We start from the raw sequence: 17,503 nt of genomic DNA, 5'->3' as shown, positions 1-17,503 counted from the left end.
CTTCCCGGGTGACCTCAGGCCAGTCACTTCTCTGTCTCTAGACCTGGATATGCTCACTTATAAGACTAGGAGGTCCGACTGAATGATCTCTGCAGGCCTTTCTTCCCCCTGGTATTCCCTTATTTGCTCTTTTTCTCTTGTCTACCTTGATCCCTGCTTCTCAATTATACAAACAACTTAAGCTATTCGTCACCAATCATCCATTTTAAAAAATCTTTTTCAAGAAATCTTACAGATGTCCACTAGGCTCTAGAGTTTCACAACCCCAATGCACAAGCTCAGGACCTAACATGTAGCAAGTGGCCAGTGAAGATCTGTGTAATAACTGGGTTCATGGATGGATGGATGGATGGAATTGCCATCATACATCTGTGGGAAGTTATGAAATGCAGGGAACCTATTAGTTGTTGGCTTAAGAAAATCATGGTTATCCTGATAACAACCCCTGTTTAGGCATTTGCAAATGTGTTATGAAAGGAAAACTACTGAAAAACACTGGAATCACCACCTTAATTTTTATCCATTACCCATCACTTAGCTAATCTACTGCCATCTTGCTCAGTTATTCTAGTTTAAGGTGAGCTGCCCTCAGTCAAGGGGATTTTTCAGTCACTCACTTAATAAGGAACATTTGGGGACAGAGGGAAAGAAGAGAAGGCAAATGCTATGGCTGGCTTAGGAGCCACTACAGGGGTTCCCAAGTCCCCTTTGGGAGAAGAACAGAGAGGACGTGGTCTGTCTGAACAATGACACCTACCATTTGGTGAGCATTTACTGTGTGCCAGATTTTTCACTCATATTAGGTCATTTAATAGTAGTATTATTATCAACCTCATCTTACAGGTAGGAAACTGAGGCACAGAGAGGTTGAACAACTCTGCTGAGGTTATACAAACAGTAATGGTATATTAAGAATTTAAACCCTGCTCCAGAGTCTGAGCACTTGACCCCCTCTCCCCCAGCCTGGGGACCACAATGACCACCTCAGAGACCAACACTGGAAAGCTCTGCAAAGGTTGTTTGTTTTTTTTTTTGAGACAGAGTCTCACTCTGTTGCCCAGGCTAGAGTGAGTGCCGTGGCATCAGCCTAGGTCACAGCAACCTCAAACTCCTGGGCTCAAGCAATCCTCCTGCCTCAGCCTCCTGAGTAGCTGGGACCACAGGCATGCACCACCATGCCTGGCTAATTTTTTCTATATATATTTTTTAGTTGGCCAATTAATTTCTTTCTATTTTTAGTAGAGATGGTGTCTCGCTCTTGCTCAGGCTGGTTTGGAACTCCTGACCTTGAGTGATCCTCCCACCTTGGCCTCCCAGAGTGCTAGGATTACAGGCAGGCGTGAGCCACCGCACCCGGCCTTTGCAAAGGTTTTGAAAGGGCTGCCTCTAGGATCTCAGGTTCCCTAGCCCCACCACCACTTATTTATGCTCTTAGTTATGGGATATTCTCAAGTTGGCAACAAATGGATTTAGACCCAAGCCAAGAGAGGGGAGAGATCCCAAAAGATTTGTGATCTTAATAATTTGTCCTTCCTATCAACTGATCTTGTTCCCATTGGGTCATCTCTCAGGCTGGGGGGGAGGGCAGCCACACAGCTCTATTCTGTCAGTGTGTCCAGGACTCTTTTGTCCCTGTCAAGGATGGAAGAGGTTTCCAATAACAAGGAATCACAGTTCCTTCTACAGAGGCTGTGCTAGATAAGTTTAGGCTACGGGTGTGACACTGGGGACTTAAATGAGGGCACTTGGACCTCACCACATACCCAAGTGGGTGTTTCCCTCCAACACCATCGACTTGGGAAGCCACGTACTTAATCCAACAGTTCTGCTGAGAACATCTCTGGGGCTCTCGGATACTATCTAAAACCCACCTTGGTACTTTACAGTGATGCCGTATCTTTGATTCTAAACAATGTCATGCCACTTAGTCCTTCATTTACTTTCTCACCAGGCTTGGCCCCCAGTGACTTTTGGCTGTTTCCAATTTATCAGACATATCCTCAAAAGATGAAAATCTGCCTTCACCGTGGTTAATCAGAAGCTTTTCTCAGGGCATCGGGAGCCCTATAGGAAGGATTTGAAGGATGATTGAGCTGCGTTGGGTGGAGGAGTGAGGCCGCAGCTCCCTGACACGACGGTGCGGAGGGCCAGCAGACATTCGGATGCGTAAGCCTGAGCTTCGTGTTTAAAACAGTCCTTGCTTTATAGTCACTTAGTACAGAGGAAGGCGATCCAATGGCTAAATGAAAATCGCCAACCCCAAATGAGAGGAGAGGTTGAGGAGTAGCAGAGGCTTTTCCAAAAAATGGCCACTCTGGGTGCCCAAATCGAAGACTGGACTAAGGCTGGGCCGCTGCTTCCCCTGGGAACTGGGTCTTCCTGTCCCTGCTTCCCGCACTGAACCAGGAAGAGGTGAGGTGGTGACCTCACCGTGTGTGCATGTCGTGCCTGAGGTAAGGCATCAGGCACTCTTCACACGCCCCCTTCCCCTTCCGGGGTGACTGGGATCTCTTGCTCGCTGTTTCCTGATGCCTCCTTCCAGAAGCATCTGCTCATCTCTTTCTAAGGATCTTAGGCTCTAGGTCTTCCGTCTCTTGGTTTGACTCAGGGGCATCCCTGAGGAGGAGCAGCAGAAGAGGAAAGAGTAGGAGGAAAAGACGAGGCAGAAGACAAAGACAGGGGAGAAGGAGGCAGTGGGGCAGAGGTGCGGGTGGGAGCTGGGACCTAGAACAGGCCCTGATGCTCCCCACCTTCCTGCCCACAGCTGAGCCTGCCTTCTCCGAGGGGCCATGTCGGAGGGCGAGAGCAAGGACAGCTCGGGCAGTGAGTGCCCCGTGTGCTACGAGAAGTTCCGGGAGCTGGAGGGCGCCAGCCGGACGCTGAGCTGTGGCCACGTGTTCTGCCATGACTGCCTGGTCAAGTACCTGCTCTCCACCCGGGTGGACGGGCAGGTCCAGAGGACCATCGTCTGCCCCATCTGCCGCTACGTCACCTTCCTCAGCAAGAAGAGCTCCCGCTGGCCGTCCATACTCGACAAGAGCTCCCAGACCCTGACTGTGCCCGTGGGCCTGCCCTCCACGCCACCGCCGGACAGCCTGGGCCACACAAATCCCCTGGCCATGTCCCAGCCTGTCTGGAGGCCAGCCCCGAGCCAGGCAAGGCTGCCGGGCAGCCCGGGTCAGACTGCTCAACTCCACCCCTTGGACCTGCTGCCCACCCTGCCCCGGGAGTCGCAGATCTTCATCATCAGTCGCCACGGGATGCCCCTGGGGGAGCAGGACAGCGTGCTGCCGCGGCGCAGCCTGGCGGAGCTCTCGGAGGTCTCCCCGGCACCCAGCGCCACCCGCTCGTTCTGCTGCCGGTCTCGGGCCCTCCTGCTCATCACCCTCATCGCCGTGGTGGCCGTGGTAGCCGCCATCCTGCCCTGGGTGCTGCTGGTGAGGAAACAGGCATAAGTGGGGCACCTGGAAGGACAAGCCCAGCCTGAGAGCTGCCCGGAGGATTCCCGCTGCGTGGCCGGGCTGGCCAAGGCTTGGGAGAGGGCAGAGGGCCCTGGCAGACCTGGTCCAAGCAAGCTCTGCAGGGAGGGCAGGCAGGCAGAGGGGAGGACCTGGCAGAGGGAGAGCGCCGGGCAGGGTGGGAAGGAAGTACAATGCTTTCTCCCCAGCCCTGTTCCCCAATCCCGGCAGGGGCGGCACTCCGGGGAAGGAGAGCCGAGCCGGGAAGCTGACTCCTGCGCCGGCTCCAGCACGTCTTCTCACATGGTTCCCGTCCCCTAGGCTGGAGCCGAGCAGGCTGGGAAGAGGGGTGGTCACTGCCCTCCCCAGGGGTCACCGGCCCTGAGGTGCAGACCTTACCTTCAGGTGTGACCTACCCAAAGCTGCGAGGGTCTCCCCAGGGACAAGGAGGCTTTGCTGGCAAGCGTCCTGCTGGGTGAGGGCCCAATGGCAGGACTGCCGCAGGCCAGAATGCCCACTAGGCCTTCCTAGCTCACCCTCAGGAATAGACAGAAGCGGCAGCGCAGGTTTCCCAGGACCTCGGCTCTCATCCACAGCCTCACAGCACCCACCCGCCTCCTCCCGCCCTCCAACCCGCCAGCCTGAGCTGGTCTCAGAAGCTGTGTCCCAGAACTTCTAGGGAAATCAACAGAAAAGGGTCTTCCTGGAGAGCTGAGGCCTCATCAGGAGAGAGGCATTCGTTGACAGAGGCCATGGCCAGCACACCGGCCCACAAGCAGGGCCAGAGGTCTCCCGAGCCCTCCAGGCCCAAGGAGGGGTTGACATTTTGAGTGTTGGGGTTCTCAAGGATGGACTGGAAGGCAGGGAGGAGTAGAGGGGACTCTGACAGGTGAGACTTGAGTCAGCCGAGAACTATGTGGCAAATTAACCCCTGGGGGCTCCCACCTCCCAGCCCCAGTCTTCCTCCTCATCACCCAACTACTCATTAGAGGCCACACCAGCTGGGCCAGTTTCCGAGGTGGATTTTCAGGCTGGGCTGGGTGAGGAAGGGTGGGGAAGAAAACAGCTGCACTTGTCAGGGACTCTACAGTCTCACCCAGCAGATGCTGAAACCTGGGTGCTGCCAGCTGCTCACCTCTCTACCCGGGGACCCCACATTGGACTGCACTGGCCCCACCAGGAAAGCCTCCAAGCTGTCTCACCTGAGGAGCAAGTCATTCGGGGACAGCTATTGGCTGTTCATTGAGGACCCTAAGTCAACCAACACCCTAACATTGAAAACAACAAAAACCTCCAGCTATCCTCTCAAGGGGAGGTCAGCACCTCAAGAGTGCCGACAGCTGAGCCCTCCACAACCGACGCCCCTAGCAGCAAAGTTTGCTGTCTGGGGAGAAAGAAATAGCTTGGTGCCTCTTCTTTAGTTCCCAAAGGCCTGTAGCAGGGGTCATCTGGGGACAGCTAGGGAATGGGGCCACATGACAGGGGCATTTGGGAGACACAGAGGACTGCTTTAAAGCACTTATGGGCTTCTTTGTGCTCTTTTCAAGACCAGAGAAGGGCACAGGTGTTATGGGGGGAGGGATACAGATGGATTCCATGAGAAAAAATATTTAACATAGGAGTAAAAATAATATCATGTTTACAAAGACTCCAATGAGTCTGTTTTAACCTCAGCCAGGCTGTTTTAAACAGTGTCATGAATTTCGGGGGACCTGATTCTAGTCTTTCCAGATTCTGTTGTATTTGCCAAAAGTTCCTTTCAAAATATCCTCAGTGTCTTCACATTGTTCAGCAGTGACTTGTAGATGGAACTTCTTTTATTTTCAAAGAATGCCAAAAGCTATTTTTAAAATAAAGATATATATTTTCTCAAAGATTTTGCAATGCACATGGGAAGCTCTGAGCTTGGACTTTAAGGATAATTCACTTTAGATTAAAAAAAAAAAGTTCGAAAATACAAATGCAAATGGATCTTACACATTTATTCAACCACATTTGTAAAAGAAATGCAAATTAAAATATCTCTGGAATACTGCTTTCCACCTGTGAGCTTGTCAAACCCCGAAAGTCACATGGGGGAAGTAGGGTAACTGCTGGTGGGAATGTATATTAGTAAAACCCCTACCTATCAAAGGAGATTTGATATCATCTATCAAAATTTCCACTTTGACCCTGCAATTCCTGTCCTAGAAACATATCTTACAGATACACTTGCATATACGGGCAGTAACCTACGTACAATGTTATATAATTGTTATGTAATAACAGAGGACTGGAAAATCCCTAAATGCTAATCAATAATAGGGCACTAGGTATTTTACTTAAAGTCCAGGGAATGTCATGCAGTTATAAAAGGAACGAGGCAGGAACCCATGAACCGACGTAGAAAGTCTCCAAGGTATAACAACAAATTGGAAAAAGCAAAGTATAAAACACCAGAAATCAGATCCTACAATTTGTGTAGAAAGAAGGGGAATAAGAATTTACATCCCTATTTGCTTATTTACACATAAAAAAAAATTGGGAAGATACACAGAAATCTAATAATAGTGACTAACTGTGAAAAGGGGATGAGAAAATGGTGGAAATGGAGGGGGAGTTTTCACTTTACCTTCGATACTTTCTGATTTTTGAACCAAGTAAATGTATCGTTTATTCAAAAATTGAACTGAAAAATTATATTAGAAGCTAAAGATACCTTCAGTATCCACACCTGTTGCCTCGTGAGGAACCCTGGAGAGTTGCCAAGCCACTTGCCCTGTGGTTCTAGAGCCTCAGCTACTGGCTCAGTGGGGCTGGTTTGTCTGGTTAGAGCTATGACACCTTATGCTTAACAGGCACCAAAGAAGTAAGGCCGAGAGTTTAATATTCTCAGTGTCCCTAAATTCCTGTGGATTTATTCAGATCCTATCATTTCACGTGCTTGTTCTGATTCCCTCTTCTCTACCTTTCCTTTCGGTTCTCAAATAATGTCTTTTGCTTTAAGCAACCACCCTGGGGTCAGGGCACTACAGGAAGATACAATCAGACAGATCTGCAGACAGAATGACAGACGCCTGGGGTTAAATGTAAGCTCTTTTGCTCTTCTCTTCCTCCCCTTGCCCAGAGGCACCCCGCCAACACACACATTGCCACCTCCCACCACCACAGTAACCTTCAACTCTAAGGCACACTCACACAGTCTAAGCCCGTGGGGCAAGCCTACCGCTGCTGGCTGCCAGGAACCTAGGCATGCGCACTGGAGACCCCTGTCCCCCTCAAATCCAGTGCTGTACCCTCTCCTCTCAGTGAACCCTCTGGGTGACTCAGGACTGCTCTGCTGCCATCACCTTTTGACCTCCTATCAGTCCAAATGTCCTTTTTTTTTTTTTTTTTTTTTTTGAGACAGAGTCTCACTTTGTTGCCCAGGCTAGAGTGAGTGCCGTGGCATCAGCCTAGCTCACAGCAACCTCAAACTCCTGGGCTCAAGCAATCCTCCTGCCTCAGCCTCCCGAGTAGCTGGGACTACAGGCATGCGCCACCGTGCCCGGCTTATTTTTTCTGTATATATTAGTTGGCCAATTAATTTCTTTCTATTTATAGTAGAGACGGGGTCTCATCCTTGCTCAGGCTGGTTTCGAACTCCCGACCTCGAGCAATACGCCCGCCTCGGCCTCCCAAAATGCTAGGATTACAGGCGTGAGCCACCGCGCCTGGCCCAAATGTCCTTTTTTAAGACACAAAATAAACAACCTTGCCTTGCCCTCACAGCTCCTCACTTTTCTTCATCCTCTTCTTACCCCACACAAATGAACTCCACAGCTAATTGTCGGAACCAGCCACTTGCTGTTTCCAGTAAGCGGTGCTGGTGCAGGCCTCTGGGCCTTCGCTCAAGCAGGTCCCTCTACCTGAAACATTCTCTCACCCCACCTGCCTACCTGGAAAACTCCTAGGTAGCCTTTCAGAAAAAGCACAGTTCTCACGCCTGTAATCCTAGCACTCTGGGAGGCCGAGGCAGGCGGAATGCTTAAGGTCTGGAGTTCGAAACCAGCCTGAGCAACATCGAGACCCCGTCTCTACTATAAATAGAAAGAAATTAATTGGCCAACTAATATATAGAGAAAAAATTAGCAGGGCATGGTGGCACATGTCTGTAGTCCCAGCTACTCGGGAGGCTGAGGCAGCAGGATTGCTTGAGCCCAGGAGTTTGAGGTTGCTGTGAGTTAGGCTGACACCACTGCACTCACTCTAGCCTGGGCAACAAAGCGAGACTCTGGCTCAAAAAAAAAACCAAAAGCACAGTTCAAGTGTTACTACCTATGAAGATGTCCCCTCCCCTTACCCCAGGGGACCTGACTACTTCTCTGCTGCACTCCCCACCCCCTGCATGCCATCATCTTCCCGGGAACACTTTATCATGCTCATCTGTTAATATGTCTGTCTCCTCCTAGACAAAGTGCCCCTCTGGGAAAGCTGGATCTTACCGATCTTGCTATCTCCAGTGCCTGACACAGAATTTTGTAAACAGTAAGAGTTGGTTAAGTATTTGTAGAATGAATGAATGAATGATCGTGATGGTTTGGTATGTAGAAAAAAGATTAGTCCGAGTGACTTTGGGTGTAGAATCTAGATAAAATCCCTGCTTTGCTGTATCTGAGGGCTTCACAAAGCCCAGCTTCAAAATGATCCTTAAGTGCCAGTTTAAAAGGACCGTTTTCAAATCAAGGAAGAAGAAGTAGAAATGAGGGAAAGAGAGGGCAGTCGGGCTAGGCTGCCAGCAGACCATGCAGGGAGAAGCCAGGATGCCCAACAGACAGGTGTTAAGATAAACAGACACTGTGACTAGGCTACTGGTAATTGGCATCTGTGTTTACAACTTGCACCCCAAAAGCCTCACACCGTATCAAGCCGTCACGCTGTCATGGTGGGCTGAAGGGTTAATTTTGATGACTCAGTGCCGGGCAGAGGGAGGGAGGAAAGGAGGTCTGAGAAGGAAGGGTGATGGCAGAGGATGAGAGGAGCTGAGGACACTGAGAGGGCCTTCGTGGGGAGACAGGAAAATGATGGGGACCCTGAAATTAATGACAATAAGGAGAAAGAGAGGGGGGTGAGTCTGTGAAGGCTGGAAAGGAAGGCAAGGTAGGAAGGGAGGCCTTCAGCGGGCCCTACGCTTTCAGCATCCAAATCAAGCTCAGCTCAGGCCCCTGGCCCCTGGGCTTCCCTCTGAATGCCTCCCTCAGCCACAAGGACCTGGTTCCCAAAACCGCAGTCCACTGCTTCCCAACTCCCTGCCTGCCCTGAGCTGTTTCCACTGCCTCATGGAGCTAATTTTAACACTCTTCAACACTCAGTCAAGAGTAATCTCACCCCAGGAGTCCTCCCTGACCCCACAGCTCTCCTCTGCCCCCTCAGCACAGAGGCACCAAGGGCAGCTGGCTCAGCCCGCACCTTTCCTGAGCTCCCTGCTCGTTGACTCTGAGGAGTCTCTCTCCTTTCAGATAATGAGCTTCCGGCAGGCACAAATTCTGACTTATATCTCCAGTGTCTAGTTCAGAGCTGGCCCATGAAACACACTCCATAAATATATGCTAAAAAGAGTTGCAGCAGAGGAATTCTCACTTAATTTTTCAATTACAAATAAAATCCAGGACAATTTCCTTCCCAGCATATTTAAGAATACTGCTATTTTTCGAACTCCTGACCTTGAGCGATCCCCCCCTCCCCCGCCTAGGCCTCCCAGAGTGCCAGGATTACAGGCGGGAGCCATCACGCCGGGCCTAGAATACTGATATTTTTAAATCATGAAAACACATGTTCTGACTCTACCCTGCGGGCTCCAGGATATGGTTTTTCACTTTTTTAACTGGACCCAGTGGGTTCCTACAAGTTGGGGCCATATAGAGTTACCAGAGGGGATCCAGCCTGCATGGGTTCAGCTGTCACCTATGGGTTCCATATAACCTTGCACAAGTTCCTCTCATTTCTCTGTGGCTCAGTTGCATCACCTGTAAAATGAGAACAATAATAATACCAGCATCAACAGGGCTGTTTTGTGGACTAAAAGAGTTAATGAGGCTGTGGAAACAGCCCAAGTGCCCATCAATCCAAGAATGGATTAATAAAATGTGGTATATGTATACCATGGAGTACTATTCAGCTCTAAGAAACAACGGTGACATAGCACATCTTATATTTTCCTGGTTAGAGCTGGAACCCATACTATTAAGTGAAGTTTCCCAAGAATGGAAAAACAAGCACCACATATACTCACCAGCAAATTGATATTAATTGAGCAGCACCTAAGTGGACACATAGGTACTGCAGTAATAGGGTATTGGGCAGGTGGGAGGGGGGAGGGGGGCGGGTATATACATACATAATGAGTGAGATGTGCACCATCTGGGGGATGGTCATGCTGGAGACTCAGACTTGTGGGGGAAGGGGGGGAAAGGGCATTTATTGATACCTTAAAATCTGTACCCCCATAATATGCCAAAAAAAAAAGTCAATGATGTAAAGGGCGTAGAAGACTGTGTATAGCACTCAGCAAGCTCGCTACGCCTAACGTATCATTATGAGACGTGTGCCCTCTGTCAGTAGGACACCTGTATTATTCATCCAGCAGAAGCCGGAGCCCTTCCAAGCGCGAGCCTCAGGGTCCCCTCGCAGGGGAGCGCGCGCCCCGCCCGCGCTCCCTTCTGATCCCGAACTGAGAACAGGCAGAACACTCCGAAAGGGACACAGCTCTCCGCATTGAAAGGCTTCCTCAGGCCCAGCTCCTGCAAGGTGTGGTCTGCACCAGCACCTTCTGCGTCACCTGGGAGCTCGCGAGAAACGCAGATTCAGATGTTTCCGCGGGGGTGGGGGGCGATCGCCGGCCCCAGTCCTCGGAAGGCCCTCCGCCAGCCGGAGCCGAATCTCGGGCGTGCCCCACAGCGCCGACGCCGAGGGATGCGGGCGGCGTCCGGCGTCCCGCGGGAGCTTGTTGAGGGACTGACATGCTTGCCACGCCCACGCCATTGGCCCGGCGGGGGTGGCGGTGACAACATCCAGGTTACCCAAGTGACCGGCCACCCGGGATCCCAGCGCCACCCAGCGGCCCCAAGTAGGACCTGCCGTTTCCCGGCTGAGGGGTCGCCCGCCGTCGGGCACCAAGCAGTGAAGGAACTGGGTCCCCTGAGGCCGCTCGCTCCTTCAACACCCACTGGAGCAGTCTGACCCTAAGCAGCTCCTGCCACTTGCCCAGAGACGACGCTTCCCAGGGGATTCGGCAGCAGCACCTGGACCTCCGAAGACCGACACTAGCACCTGGAGGAGGGAGTTTTGCAGCCCCTCTCAGTTCCCCTCCGAGCCACTAGGAGACACTAGCTATCAATTTCTTCCCCAGTTTACTCTTCGCGTTCAAACTCCGCGCCCCTCTCGCTCCAAGAGACATTGGTCTCGCGAGATCTCTCGTAAACGTACAGAACCGGAAGTAGCGTGTAACTCTCTTCCCTTTTGCGGCCATCGCCGGAGTGCCAGCGGGTGAGAATTTGCTGGGGAAGTGCGTGTAATCCGCAGCCATCCGTTCTTGGGCACGGTGGCTGCTGACCTCGGAGGCTCTGATCCTCTCCTGCCGGCCGAATGGCAGCCAGGGAGGGAGACTGGGGTTGTTTTGACCTCTTTTCTCCGCAACTCAGGGGCCGCCGGACAGGAGATGGACGGAGGGGCAGGGGATTTGGGGACTCGGAAACAAGAGCTGAGGGGAGGGATCCTGTGGAGGTAGAGTCAAGTCCAGGCAGTGTTGTTTCCTAGAGAGTGGTCTCCTAAAGTAACTGTTTTCGGTAAAGCGTTCACGGAACTTCCAGATTGCTCTCTCCCATTGGAAAGTTTATTGAACCCGAGATGGGTGCAAAATTTTCCAGATTTGAGATAGGGGGGCCTGACTCATTTATTTTTGGAGGAGCTAAATGTTTTCAGATTCAACTCCGTAGAGGTGAACATTGGTTGCTCCTTCTAAAATGAGAATTGAGTTGTCGGTCTGCTTTGCCTTACTAGAGCAGAGATATTTACAAGTCCAGTCTTGACTCCCTCGCGCAGTACTTACGGAGTTTGGAGAGTGTAAACAAATTTTATAACTAAAACAAGTGTGTTATTAATGGAAAAACTCTTCATCGCGTGAACACTTATGGAAAACATCCCAGTAATGCAAATAGAGTTTCAAGCTTCATAGCCCATTCAGATCAAGCAAGTTTTGGATGGAGTTACCGAACATGGCAGTTTCTGTGAGCACTCTAAAGTACCAAGATGAAGTTATTGCTGTTATTTATTTGCAAACTGAGTGAGATGTTGGTCATTTAAGAGTTTCTAACTTTTTATCTAGCCAAAATGAAGTTCAATCCCTTTGTGACTTCGGACCGAAGCAAGAACCGGAAAAGGCATTTCAATGCACCTTCCCATGTTCGCAGGAAGATTATGTCTTCCCCTCTTTCCAAAGAGCTGAGACAGAAATACAATGTTCGATCCATGCCCATCCGAAAGGATGATGAAGTTCAGGTATGTAGCCCTACTTGTTCACTTTCTCTTAATGGATATACCACACACTTAGCTTAGAAGAGGGATTGTATTCTGAGAGAGATGTTTCCAGACTTTTCGTCCCAGAATAAAACTGCATGACACGTTGAGCCACGGACCCAAAAACCCCAAAAGTATGCTGCTTTTCAGTACTTTGGTGAAAATCAATTCTCGCAGACATCAGATGCATAATTAAGTGACAGAGTAAGAGAACTGGAGCATTACTTTGGGATTATCCTGTTCATATTATGTTTGGTCACTGAAGAGGCATTTAAGGCCTGGTAGACAGTATTGCTCAGAATCTAGATTGAGAAGGTCTAACTGAAGCATAATTTCATATGATTAAGTTTACCAGTAAAGAATTTGACAAATTTATTTAAGTGAAAATTTCTATAATGATTCTTAGGTGTTACCTGCAGCTAGCGATTAAAAGAATTCAGGCAGTTTCTGAAGCCACTTGCACATCAATATTGTTTCATGAGTGAAACATTGTTTCATAAAGTGAAACCAGTTCTCCAATAAGAGCAGCATGGGTCCCTGCTGTTGTGCTAAAACTTGCTAGTAGATTTTGAAGGCAATCTCTATTTTCAGTATATAGCAATGCAAGAAAGTCAGAAACTGGAAAGAAATGCCTATTCAGAAGCACTTTGGGTTGCTTCCTGACAAGCTGAGGGCCACTGGATTCCTGGGTAGGAAACTGTTAACCTCTGGGGAAGAACTGGTTTATTCCCTTAAGCATTTGTTGCTGTCCACTTTGGCACTGGGTTGAGCACTTTAATGGGTTGTAAATTAAATGTGAGTGGTCTGTTGCTGCTTTTGAGATAGAGTAATAAGTTTCTCATTGTCAGTTTCCTACAGAATGCCAAGTGGGCTCTAATTAACCCTTTAACAAGCTTGCCATTTGCTGGTGGGCCATCATTTGTAAGGGTACATTGTACATCATTGTAGATACATGGGGCCATAGTTCATTTACAGGTTAAAGCCAGGGATGGAATTATTGACACATTTGCCTTAATGATGAAGTCTTTCGAAATTGAAATATCCTGTAGCGCTAATGATAGAGTGAATGGTGGGTGCGTGATTCACAGTTTTTCAGATTTGCAAGGTTAATTTTGGGTTTTTTTGTTTTCTTTTTTTTTACCAAGACTCATGTAAGTATGCTGATAAATTTTGTTCTTTTATCTGAATGTTTCTTATTTTTGAATTTGCATTTAGGTGGTTCGGGGACACTATAAGGGTCAGCAAATTGGCAAAGTAGTCCAGGTTTACAGGAAGAAATATGTCATCTACATTGAACGAGTGCAGCGGGAAAAGGCCAATGGCACAACTGTCCACGTGGGCATTCACCCCAGCAAGGTAGGTATTTTTGAAAATGCTTGAGACAAGAAGGAAATTGTAGCAGTTATTGTTGATAGATGTGATTTGTTGTTTACAGAACAATCTCATAGAAATAGTTCCCAGTTTTAGATGTGCCGGAAACCATGTCTTAAAGTAAATATTACTTGTTTGTATTGAAAATTCTAATACCACTTGACACATTTCCGAAATAAATGTGTTTAACGGTCATTCTGTATGTATATTTAATATACCTTTTCCTCAAAAGTTGTTAGTAAGCTGATATATCAACAACCTAATAATTAACATATTAAAATCTGGGAAATAGGACAATTATAAGGTGAAATGGAGCTTCAACCCTGTTAGTTTTTGTGTATTTAACAGAATTGAGTAAGCAGTGAGGTAGCTTTACAGCCCTGAGCAATAGATATTGAACCATTTATAGATGGGGGGAAAAAACCCAAAGCTCAGAAGTTAACATCCCATGAGGAGTGATTATATCTAAGCCAAGTAGAAAATCTGATCTGATTCCCATGCCAGCATATGCTTGCCCTCGATTCTCATATGAATTCTCTCCCCCAAACTATTGGCAATTGATGCCCAAATTATGGCCTTTGATTTGATATTGCTGTCTATAATTTCTATTTTTCCAAATTATAAAAAATTTGTTTGGTGTAAAGGTAATAAATGTTCACAGTGTGAATGTTCAAATACTGGGGTTTGATCTTATGTTGGTGCCATAAATCTAATTTTCAATCTGAAAAGTCAAGAGGCTAGTATAGTAAAATGCCTGCATAACTCTCACCTAGAATTCTCTATTAAAATTTTGCTACAATTTTCTTTGCCTGTCTTCCTCACCTCATTGCCCCCAGTGAATTATCAGTGTTGTGACACTTCTCTAATTATTTAAGTATGTATCTCCTAGGAGCAAAAACTTACAAATTTTCTTAACCTATTCCAATCATATTTTTGTCTCCCACCACCAAATCTGGTGGCTAATTCTTAGTCTTTTTGTACTGTACTTATTAGTGCAGCATGTGACATAGTTGATCTTTGAGTGGCTCAGTACTCATCTTCATATCTCATTCCAGTCCTAGGACTTCAGATATCTAGAAGCAGCTGGTTCCAACCCAGATCTCTTTCCCCTAAATTCCAGGTTCCCCCAAATTTAATTGCCAATTATGCGTTTCAACTTGGATATCTAATTAGTATCTCAAATCTAATGTGATCAAACTCCTGATTTTGTCCTTAAGCCCCTTCTCAGAGTTTTCCATCATCGCAGTGTATGGCAGCTCTATCCTCCCAATTGCTCAGGCCAAAAATGTCATTTTCTTCATTTATTATATGTGCCACATCAGTCAATAAGACCTGTTGACTACTGTCTCATCTCTAGAATCCTATCTGCTTGGTGCCATCAGAGTGGCCTATAAGACCTTACCTGGTATCTTTTTCCACTTTACATGTTCTAGTCTGCTGGCCTCCTTGGTGTTCGTACAGTCATGCTACTGAGAGTGTGTCTCCTGATTAGGAGCATCACCTAGCAACTTGATAGATTGCAAATTCTAGGTTCCTAGACCTACTTAAGCAGCTTTGAGGGTTATGACCCAGGGATCTGTTTTAACAGGCCCTCTAGTTGATTCTTAGACACACTCAAGTTTGAGGAACATACCTATAAAACTTTAGTCTCTTGCCTTTGGACCTTTGACTTGCTATTCTCTTTGGGACAGTTGTGCCTAGATGGCTCACCCCTTCAGGGCTGTGTTCAAATGTAGCTTTATCAGTAGGACTTTCCCTGATCACTCTAGCCCCTGTTCCTCAGCCTCCCCACATTTGCCCTATTTTTCTCTATGTCAAAGTGACCTACATATATATTTAGAGAATATGCTCCATGACAGCAGAGATTTTGTTTTGGTCACCATGCTATATTTCTAGGACCAACTGTGTTTCCCCCAAAATAAGACCTATCCATAAAATAAGACCTAGCAGGATTTCTAAGCATTTGTGCAATATAAGCCCTACCCCAAAAATAACCACAAAAACCACCAAAAATAGCCACACCCATCACCTACCATGGTGATGGGTGTGGCTACACAGCGTATCTGCAGCCCCTGCATTTCCTCACGGAGCAGTAAAGAAGACGTGCAGCCCTTCTCATCTGCCCCATGAGAGATTGAGGCCAATTGTTCTAAAGGAAATAGAGTCGCAAGAAATTCAGGATGGAATTCAGAGTTTGGAGAGTTTATGATGATGTTCCAGAAGAAGACAACTATATTTGGATAAATGTAGATTGTTGTACCGTACTTAAAAAAAAAATAACACATCCCCTGAATATAAGACCCTGTCTTATTTTCAGGGAAACCCGATAGTTTAGTGTGTCTTCTTTCCACTTCCCTCATCTTCCTTCTTTTTTTTTTTTTTTTTTTTTTTTTTAAGACTATTGTGGTGCTCAACCTCATCTTCCTTCTTAAGACTAAAATTTATCATAATCTGGATGTCTTTAGGATTCAAACTGTTTGAAATAAGATCTGTACTGTGACCTCACCAAGTGAAAGCGTGTGTGGAGGTTAAATTTAATTTCTAACCTTACAATTCTAAAGTTACTTTAGAAACAAAAATGTATTTATATATGACTTGGTTAGCTTGTAAAACTGGGGTGGAAAGAGAATAGTTGGTACATTTCATGATAAAAAAGAAACAGATTTTGGCCAGGTGCCATGGCAAACACCTGTAATCCTAGCACTCTGGGAGGCTGAGGCAGGAGGATCACCTGAGGTCAGGAGTTCAGGGCCAGCCTGAGCAAGATTGAGACCCTATCTCTGCTAAAAATAAAAAAATTAGCTGGGCGAGGTGGTGTGTGCCTGGAATCCCAGCTACTCGGGAGGCTAAGGCAGGAGGATCCCTTGAGCCCAGGAATTTGAGGTTGCTGTGAGCTAGGCTGGCACCACAGCACTCTAGCCCAGGTGAGAGATTTCATAGTAAAGCACAGGAGAGGCTGTGAGAAGAAATACTGATGCCACTTTTTCTCCTCTTATGGTAGAACATTAGTAAATATAAGTTAAATAAATACATCATTTTTTCTGTTTAGGCATCCACTGCCCAAGATTTAGAAAATAGAATTGAACATTGTGCCTTCCCATGGGTTGTTTTAGTAATTATTTAAAGCTTGAGAATGTGTTTTCTTTTCTGCAGGTGGTTATTACTAGGCTTAAACTGGACAAAGACCGCAAAAAGATCCTTGAGCGGAAAGCGAAATCTCGCCAAGTAGGAAAGGAAAAGGGCAAGTACAAGGAAGAAACACTTGAGAAGATGCAAGAATAAAATAATCTTATGTGCAACCTTCATTAAAAACTGCTAAAAAGAAGAGCCTTTGTTTTGTGTGTGGTACTTTGGGACACTACTTAGTTTTTTCAGTGGATCAGTCTCTTACCTTTTTGATTTGTTGGTCTTAGGATCAGGAAAGGGAAGTTCAGGTGTCATTTGCTGTTTACAAGCAGGCCACTTGCTTGATTCCACTAATGAAAAATACTATTTAAATAGAGTTGGTCTTTTACATTTGAACAGCAGTTCTTTAATTATTCAGAGATGCTGTTTTCCAAAATCAGGACTAATGAGAGTGATTATTTTTTTATGGCAGGCAGCATCATTTTGGGGTACATTATAGCTGAAGGGGGTTCACTGAGAAGATGACCAATAAGAAAAGCTAATTGGAAACACGTCCTCTCTTGAGCCTGTTTTTTCCTATTAATGTGCTACTATGTAGATATACAGGCTTTTTTTTTTTTATCGAATAAAGTTTGAATTGTCATTGGATAGAAAGTCTCATTTAGAATAAAATATGTTGCTTTGACTTCCCAGTGGCATATAGAACATTGCTTCAAGCTGTCCTAGAGAAGTCTCAGGTTTTCTGGGCTACCCATGCCCCGTTTATCAGCTTGTTCGCTGCATATGTGCTGGGTGAGTGCCATCGACCAAAATCTAACAAATCTTTGGGTTGCAGTATGAAATAAAAAAGGCTCATCTAAAATGCAGGGTCCTCAGAGGATTCAGTGAAAGGATGTGAAGTGTCAAGCAGTTGACAAGTGGTCAACTGTGCCCTCAGCCATTCCTACCTAAGCAGGCAGATGCCTGAAGGCGAAGGCAGTTTACATGCTAGGGAGGCTTCGTAATTGTGGGAATGG

General features: G+C 47.0%; 2 protein-coding genes across 2 annotated transcripts; both read left to right on the top strand.

Annotated features, from left to right (window-relative positions):
- The first annotated feature begins 2,789 nt into the window (after positions 1-2,789).
- On the top strand, positions 2,790-3,455 carry RNF222 (ring finger protein 222). The gene has a single exon (XM_012775321.2). The coding sequence runs from the start codon at positions 2,790-2,792 to the stop codon at positions 3,453-3,455; it is 666 nt and encodes a 221-aa protein (XP_012630775.1).
- Positions 3,456-10,855: 7,400 nt separating this feature from the next.
- Positions 10,856-16,686, top strand: RPL26 (ribosomal protein L26). Its single transcript, XM_012775334.3, has 4 exons — positions 10,856-10,961; positions 11,800-11,972; positions 13,206-13,346; positions 16,515-16,686. The coding sequence occupies exons 2-4, from the start codon at positions 11,805-11,807 to the stop codon at positions 16,641-16,643; spliced, it is 438 nt and encodes a 145-aa protein (XP_012630788.2). The 5' UTR covers positions 10,856-10,961; positions 11,800-11,804; the 3' UTR covers positions 16,644-16,686.
- The last annotated feature ends 817 nt before the right edge of the window (positions 16,687-17,503 follow it).

Source organism: Microcebus murinus, chromosome 18 (genome assembly GCF_040939455.1).
Source record: "Microcebus murinus isolate Inina chromosome 18, M.murinus_Inina_mat1.0, whole genome shotgun sequence".
Taxonomy (NCBI): Eukaryota; Metazoa; Chordata; class Mammalia; order Primates; family Cheirogaleidae; genus Microcebus; species Microcebus murinus.
Note: the sequence above shows the minus strand (reverse complement) of the source record. Positions and strands in the feature narration are given on the sequence as shown.

Coding starts and splice junctions, on each gene's coding strand:
- RNF222 (XM_012775321.2), top strand. CDS start 2,790: ATGTCGGAGGGCGAGAGCAAGGACAGCTCGGGCAGTGAGTGCCCCGTG.
- RPL26 (XM_012775334.3), top strand. CDS start 11,805: ATGAAGTTCAATCCCTTTGTGACTTCGGACCGAAGCAAGAACCGGAAA. Junction 11,973..13,205: donor GAAAGGATGATGAAGTTCAG/GTATGTAGCCCT, acceptor ATTTGCATTTAG/GTGGTTCGGGGACACTATAA. Junction 13,347..16,514: donor TGGGCATTCACCCCAGCAAG/GTAGGTATTTTT, acceptor TCTTTTCTGCAG/GTGGTTATTACTAGGCTTAA.